General features: G+C 34.7%; 1 protein-coding gene across 7 annotated transcripts in view; it reads left to right on the top strand.

The window, feature by feature from the left end:
• The window catches only part of LOC122633230 (inaD-like protein), a 74376-nt gene that overhangs the window by 49804 nt on the left and 16369 nt on the right, over positions 1 to 8203 (top strand). For all 7 annotated transcript variants that reach the window (XM_043820886.1, XM_043820888.1, XM_043820885.1 and 4 more), the window contains 2 exons: positions 2612 to 2717; positions 2841 to 4920. In XM_043820886.1, coding sequence (XP_043676821.1) covers positions 2612 to 2717; positions 2841 to 4920 — 2186 coding nt within the window. The remainder of the gene's footprint in view (positions 1 to 2611; positions 2718 to 2840; positions 4921 to 8203) is intronic.

Here is an 8203-nt window from a genome sequence, read left to right as displayed (position 1 = left end):
AAAAAAAAAAAAAAATCGACCAAAAATTATACCAAAAGAGATGAGAAATTAAACGAATCTCCTCCTTTCTCTGCACGTTTTAATAATAACGATAATGAATATACGAAGCTCTACAGAATACAATCGTAATATATACAATATACATATACATATATATACATACATATATCCATATACATGACGTATACATACATACATATACATATATATATACATATATACATATATGTATGTATATATGTGTATATATATATATATAATTATATACATATCCATCTCTAAACTTTGTTGTCTAATTGTGAAATCCTAAACTCTCTCTCTCTCTCTCTTTCTCTCACTCTCTCTCTCTCTCTCTTTCTCTCTCTATCTCTCTCTGTCTTTCTTTCTTTCTCTATCTCTCTTTCTCTGTCTCTCTTTCTCTCTATTACTTTGTCTCTCTTCATAATAGTTTTAATCATTTTATCAATTCATTTTTCTTATTTTTCTCTAAACAAATTTTTTCAGCGTTCGATAAAATTATGTATATATGTACATATACATATCCATTTTTTAAGTTAGTCGTGAATGTGAAATCCTATATGAAAACTATTTCTCTTTCTATCAGTTTCTCTCTTTCTCTCTCTTCTTTAACAACTTTTATCTATTTCATTTTTCCTATCTTTTTTTAAACAATATTTTCAGTGTTCAACGAAAATATCTATATATATACATACGTCTTTGAAGTTTATTGTAGCCATGAAATCCTATACAGTACTATTTCTTTCTTTCTCTCTCTCTTTCTCTTTCTCTCTCTCTCTCTCTCTCTCTCTCTCTCTCTCTCTCTCTCTCTCTGTCTTCTTTTCTTTCCTCCTTTCACAATATTTTTCATTCATTTTTCGAATCTATCTTTCCCATATTTTTCCACCAAATATTTTTCAGCATTCAACAATAAAAGTATGTACATATATATATCTATCGGTTCGAATAACATAGGTAAGTTTCAAACGATATACCTTTTCCCTTGCATTCCGATTAAATTCGTCGCGAAAATGGAGACGGACGAAAAGAAGAGAAAAAGAAGAAAAAAGAAAGAAGAAAGCGAAAATAGAAGAAAAAAAATAAATACAAGGGAAGAGAAACAAAAGTAAAAAAGAAAAAAGAATAAAAAGAAATAAAAGACAAATAAAGACTCGAATAGAAGAAGGATGTTATAGGGGATTAAAATGATACAGGATGAAATCCGAAGATCGATGATACGCTGTCCGAAGGATTAAAACGAACATCGATGGATCATCGTTTTGACGAAAAACTTGAAAGTTACATGTAGACTTTCTGTGTGTGCGTGTATATGTATGTTTGTTTGATATACATATACTCTGTCTCTCTCTATCTCTTTCTCTTTCTTTCTTTCCATCTCTCTCTCTCTCTCTTTCTCTCTCTCTCTCTCTCTCTCTCTCTCTCTCTTCTCTCTATCTTTTATATATATGTATGTACATATTGTTTTTGAACGATAGCCTAGGTACACAGAATATATTTTGTACGTCACCGAAGGCACGCTGCAAATAATATCGTTGGCAAGTAGGTTGTGCTCCTAAAAGATATCGGCTCCTCTTCCGGTATTCGCTAATTCGTATTTACATATATATATATATATATATATATATTTATATATATATATATATTTATATATATATATATATATATATACATATACATCCTTCCAATTGAAAGGAAGAAAATAAGAAAAAAGAAAAAAGGAAAAAAGTTCTTAACACTGCCTTGTGTAAAAATAAAATGCGATTGTACATAATCGATTACTTCGTATTTTTTTATATATACATATATCTATACACTCATATTCCCATCACATTCCCATTTTATATAATTATAATAATCGTACTTGTATAATTGTTATTTAATATTTTTTCCTTTTTTGATTTTTGATTTTTTTCCTTTCCGTCGGTTTCATCCTACGACCGAGTTTGCCTTATTTTGCAAAGCTCGGACGTTTTTATACGGATATTTTTCCTTTGGTTTTTTTTTTCTTCTTTTTTTATTCTTTTTCATTTTGTAAGATGTAATGGAAAAAAAAAGGAAAAAAAAAAAACGGAGAAATATGAAGAACGTATATAACCACGAATGAAAGAAGTTAACCAAAGCCAATAGTCGATTTTACGAGAAACCCTACCTCGCTTGAAAATTAATATTTAAAATAGGCTATAAATAAGGCGACCACAAGTTTTCTCATAAATCGGCTTGAAAAATCCTTTTTACGATTCACCCCTTTAATAATTTTCTGCTTTTAAAAGTATCGCCATATTTTTTTCTTTCGCTAAATCGAACAAATTATAATATTATTAAGATCCTTATATTATATATTTTATACATATTATATATATATATATTTGCTTTATTCCTGTAAGATAGTTAAGTATAAAAGTATTGATTTATTCATTAATTAAATCAAGAGTATTGAATAAAATAAACAAAATAGTAAAAGAAAAGTAGAAATATTCTTTATATATGTATATATATATATATATACATATATATATATATACACACATACATACTATAATTCAACGAACGAGATGAAGCTAATGCTCTGACTTTTATCTTCCTGGCTGATCAGAGGGTGCCAGCGATCTGTACGGTCCGACGCAGCAGAAGCTTTCCAAACGAGAGTGAAACGACTGATCGTGCAGCCGAGCTAGAAGATTTCCTATCATCGAGATCGGGTAAGTTAGTTGATCTCGAAAGAAAGACCAAGATAATAATAAAATTATCGAAATGATCGATAAACGAAAAGAACAAAAATTTCTATAAAAAGGAAACAAAAATCGGGAGTATAATGTTCTCAGGTATGACAGACATTTCAACCGGCGTGCAAGCTATTGCCGATAAAAAGGAAGAAGATCAGAATCGGAAACAACAACAACAACGTCGACGATATCAACGACAACGTTACGAAGAGGACCAAGAGGAGGAGAAAGGGAAGGAGGAGGAGGAGGAGGAGGAGGAGGATGAAGAGGAGGATCATTGGAAAGACGCTTCACCGTTAACACCGATTTGCAGTCCCACGAAAATAAAACAATTAAAGAAAGAAAAAGCAACGATATTATCGAAGAACGATGAAGAAATCGACTCGTCGAATAGATTTTCTTCGGCCAAGGATAAAATTCTTTCGGAGGAGGAGGTAATCACGCCAACGATAGAGACAATGTCGATCGGTATGGATGGTAAAGAGATTTATGAGATTCCAGACGTGATAACGTGCGTAGAGCAAGCTGCTCCAAAGGTTAAATTAAAGGAGAAAGATAGTGATATTCGTAGAGGGGATGATATTACGAAGATAGAAAAAGAAAAGGGTAGGGAAGAAGAAACGGTAGGAAAAGTTATCGTCGATTTGTCTGACACGTCGACGTTAAGAAGAAAAAAATCAGACGAAGAGAAAAGGAAATGTCTTAATAGGTACGATAGTTTGGATTCAAGGACACAAAGAGAATCGACGGAAACATTGGATAAATCCGAGGGCTCCTCCGAAAGGATTTCGAAGAAAAGGGTGAGAAGCGAGAGGGAAGATGAGGTTAGTGGTGTTAAAAGGAGATCGAAGAGAAGAGAGACCGAGCGAGATAGAAGATCAAAAGACGGGGAAACGAGTAGGAGGAGATCCAGAGAGGAGAGGAAGAGTCTGAAGGAACAGGAGTGCATCGAGAGGGTCACTCAGTATCTCAGGAAGCATAGCTCGCTAACCGCATTTAACGAGCCAGAGCCGGAGTACTCTTATTCGACGTTCGACGAGGACAGTTCGTTGTTACGTAGTTTGGACGACGAGAGAAAGAAACGAATGGAGTTAGAGGCCGCCGCTAAAAAAGAAAAAGATGAAACAGAAGAAGAGAAGGAGGTTAAATCGAAGGACGATTTAAAGGATACCAAGCTCGTAGAATCAAAAGTTTATGAAGAAAAGAAGATATCGGAGGAGGGTACGATTATAGAATCCGATCGTTTCAGAGAAGGATTTAAAAGGAGTAAAGATAACGTTAGGATAAACGATGAATTAGATGAAATCATAGTAGATCCTATGGATATTAGAAGAAGAATAGAATCCGACGTACTTGTCGAATCTGAAACGGGGAGTTTGAGGAAAAGAAGATCGTTGAAACCTTCGATATCGGATACCGAAGTGGTCAAAGCGACTAAACGACCCAGTTCATTGAGAAAAAGGAAAGGTACGGTTTCCAACGAAGCCTCGAAGGAATCTCTTCTCGAGGAATCGAAGAAGGAAGTTAGGATAAGGGAAACGGTACAGGAAATATTCTTCGAGGATAATAGCGATCAATTGTCGACTTTAATACCTGAAATACAATTGGTAAAAGCGAGGATAATTACAGCCGAGGAGGTTGCCACCGCAAGATGTTTCGAGGCTACCGATTTACGAAAAATTCAAATTTATTCCCCTGCCGAAGTTGTTTTTATTCGACAGGATGAAGATACTACTACGATCGATAAAGGAGAAACATCGAGGAAATCTTCTTCCCAATTGCAATTGCCGTTATTAGGTAAATCCGTTTCGGAAAATACTTTAACAAGCGAGGATATGGACGATAATAAAGTTTCCGAGAGAAACATCAAGCCAGAAATTTTATTGGACTTGTCGAAGGTATCCGAAATAGTGGACGATACTATAGTGACGGACAAAGAGAAAGATAATAAAGATAAGAAGGTACTTAGTAGGACAGGTAGTGAAGGTTCAAAGAGATCGTTCATTGGTGCGAAAGGAAAATTCTTTGATGAATGTGCTGTTAAGGTTAGTGCTCTATCGTTGCCTAGTGAACCGGAACCGGAACTGACAGCTCTTCCAGAAGACGTTTTAGTGATTCGAAAAGATGATAACGAATTAGAAGGAAACATATTCAAGGATTTCGATGATAAAGAATCGAGGTAAGCAAGAATTATTTTTTTCGTTTACTTTTTCTTCTTTTTTTTTCTTTCTTTCTTTTTAGTTTGTTTGTTTGTTTGTTTGTTTGTTTGTTTCTTTCTTTCTTTTTTTTCCAGAAGTTAAATCCTCCTTCGTAACGTGGAATAACGATATAATTTCTAATCCGGTAATGGAGTTAGGTAAAATCGCTAACCTAATCGATTACCGGTAAAAGTATGCAAGGTAGGCTTCGAACATCGATTAAAAAAACAACGTGTATACGTAGATATATTGTAAATCTTGTCGGTATCTTAGATTAGGGCTGGATTACACATGTGCACTATAGTATAATAAAATAGAAGAATAGAAGATATAGAAGAATTATTTGTCTGTCGAATCTGGGTCATCGAGAATGCCACGAAATGTTTCCATCATTCTCGAAGTCGTACAGAAGAGAGCTTCGTACTACGCATTGCTATAATCAAAATAGTATAATGAAATAAGCTTGGTACGATTGGGAACTTCGTAGATAGAATCTAATCGAACTAGAGACGAAAGGTTACGAAGATCGATCGATCGATTGACCGATCGATCGATCGATTATCGAAGCGAGTATAATTCCATACGTCATACGAATCGTATTTCGAAAGCGTATTAATAAGAGAAAAGAGAAAAATGAAAATTTAATAATTTCATTCGAAGTTCACGTTGATTAATTAAAAAATATATATGTATGTATGTATATACGTATGTATGTATAGGAATGAAATTATTTTGAATAACCTTCGTTTCACTTTAGTATTATGTCTAAGCCTTCGTTATATGTAATTCGTTTTCGTATGGAATACATAGTTATGCAAGAGAGACGAGACGACGAACGTATCGATTAAATCGACTGTCGACAATTAACGTGCCACCGTAAAATGTAACATACGTAATAAAAAGATTTCTCGGTGTTTCCCCATCGTATTATCTCCGCGATAGAAAAGATCTATACATGTATATATATATATATATATATATATATATATATATATAAATTATAATGGAACCAATATGTTATAGATGAGTGAATATTTGTGTGTAGAAAAGCACTTATAGATAATAATAGTGTACGATCGGATACGTAAAAAGCGAAAGAGCGATAGAGATAGACAAACAGTAGTATGTGCTGTATCTACGTATGCGTATTAAAAAGAAAAGTAGAAGGAATGTTTTAAAAACAGATGGAGAAATAATATGTTAAAAAGAGAAAGAAAAATAATATGTTAAAAGAAGAGAGAGAGAGAGAGAGAGAGAGAGAGAGAGAGAGAGAGAGAGAGAGAGAGAAGGAATATCATGTTAATAAGAAAACGAGTGTGTTAATAACAGGAAGAGAAAGAGAGATAGAAAGGAAAGAAACGGTGTATTGATAAAAATAACGAAAAGAGAGAAAAAGCAATGGCATTTTAAAAGGAGAAAGAAAGACAATGAGTTAATAAGAGAAACAGAGAGAAAGAGAGAGAAATTTTAAAAAGTCAATGTGTTAAAGAGAAACAGAGTAATCAGAGATAAAAGTAATCAAATGATATAAAGAGAAAAAAAAATCAAATGTTACAAAGAGAAAGAAAGAGATAGAGAGGAACAGAGAGCGAGAGAGAGAGAGAGAGTAAACGGAACAGAACGATAAAAGGAGGAAAAGAGCTAAAGTAAAAGCTTGTTGAAGAGAAAAAGAGAGAGAGTGAGGAAAAATAAGAAAAACCAATCTACTAAAATAAGAGAGAGAAATAAAACATTTTTTAAAAACCGCGAGAGAGAGAGAGAGAGAGAGAGAGAGAGAGAGAGAGAGAGAGAACTAAAATGTTAAAAAAAAAAAAGAAAAGAAAAAGACTAGGATATCATATAGGAAATAAAAATAAAAACCAAGAAACAAACAAACAAATAAACCACAAACGATCGAACGAACGAATGGATAAATAAGTAAATAAATAAAACGTTATAGAGATGAGAAAGAGATGAATATAATGTTAACAAGGGAAAGAGAGAAACAGAGCGTTAAAATAAATGAAAGAAAGAGCAGAGAGAGAAAAAGAGAAAGGGAAACAAAGTGTTAAGAAGAAGAGAGACTAAGGAAAGAGAAAAAGAGAATAAGAGAAAGAGAAAGAGAAAGAGAAAGAGAAAGAGATAGATAGAAAGAAGAAAGAGGGGAGGAATACGTGCGTGTGGGTGTTCTGTATCTGTGTTTGTGTGGGAGGAAAAGAAGGAAGGAGAAGAGTAAATGCGCGTGCGAGAAAAAGAGAAAGAGAGAGAGAGGGAGAAAGAGAGAGAAAGAAGGAGAGGAAGACAAGGATAGTCATAAGTTTACGATCGGACAGAGTCGCGTGCTTTACTCTCTCTCTCTCTCTCTCTCTCTCTCTCTCTCTCTCTCTCTCTTTCTCTTTCTCTCTCTTTTTCTGCGCTCTTCTGGTCTCTGGTCTGTTCTGTTCGCTTTCCCGCTAGCTCGCGCTAGCTCGAAGGAAATCGAGCGGGCTCGCGAGCTCTCCGACGTTTCTCTCTCTTTCTCTCTCTTTCTCTCTCTCTTTCTCTCTCTCTCTCTCTCTTTCGCGCGCGCAACCAAGAGCCGTTGTTTATTAGATCAGAGAGTAAGCCAGTTTGCAGTGACGCACGACCTGCTCGGAGACACACACCGAACTCGACAGTGAACACCTTGAGTTTCTCGCGCGACGTAAAGACCAAAGAAGACGACCAAAGGACGAAGAACAGTCTGTCACTCTCTTTCTCTTATTTCTATATCTATCTTTTTCTATCTCTCTGTATCTTTCTATCTCTTTCTTTCTCTCTTTTTCTATTTATCTATCTATGTTCGTCTATGTATGTCTATCCGTCTGTTGAATCCTATTCTCACGAGGGTACGAATCATCCAAGAAGATTCATTTACAATTTTTTTTTATTTATTTTACATTCTTCCCCTCTGTTTCTTCTGCTTCCCTTCTCCTCTTCATTCTTCTTCTTCTTCTTCTTCTTCTTCTTCTTCTACTTCTTCTTCTTCTGATCCTCCTTTTACACCAACCCTCTCCCTCTCTTCCTCCCACTACCATCCTCACTTTCGTCTTTTTCGAACGTAAGCGTGATTAAAAGTTTCTCTCTATTTCTATTTTCGTGTATGTACGATTTCCAGTGAAACATATCCGTATTTTCTCTCTCTCTCTCTCTCTCTCTGGCTGTCTTTTTCTCTCTTTCTCTATGTCTGTCTGTTTATTTTTCTTTCTCTCTCTCTCTCTCTCTCTGTTTCTCTCTCTTTCTATTTCTCTCTCTCTCTCTCTCTCT

Source organism: Vespula pensylvanica, chromosome 12 (assembly GCF_014466175.1).
Source record: "Vespula pensylvanica isolate Volc-1 chromosome 12, ASM1446617v1, whole genome shotgun sequence".
NCBI classification, from domain to species: domain Eukaryota; kingdom Metazoa; phylum Arthropoda; class Insecta; order Hymenoptera; family Vespidae; genus Vespula; species Vespula pensylvanica.
Note: the sequence above shows the minus strand (reverse complement) of the source record. Positions and strands in the feature narration are given on the sequence as shown.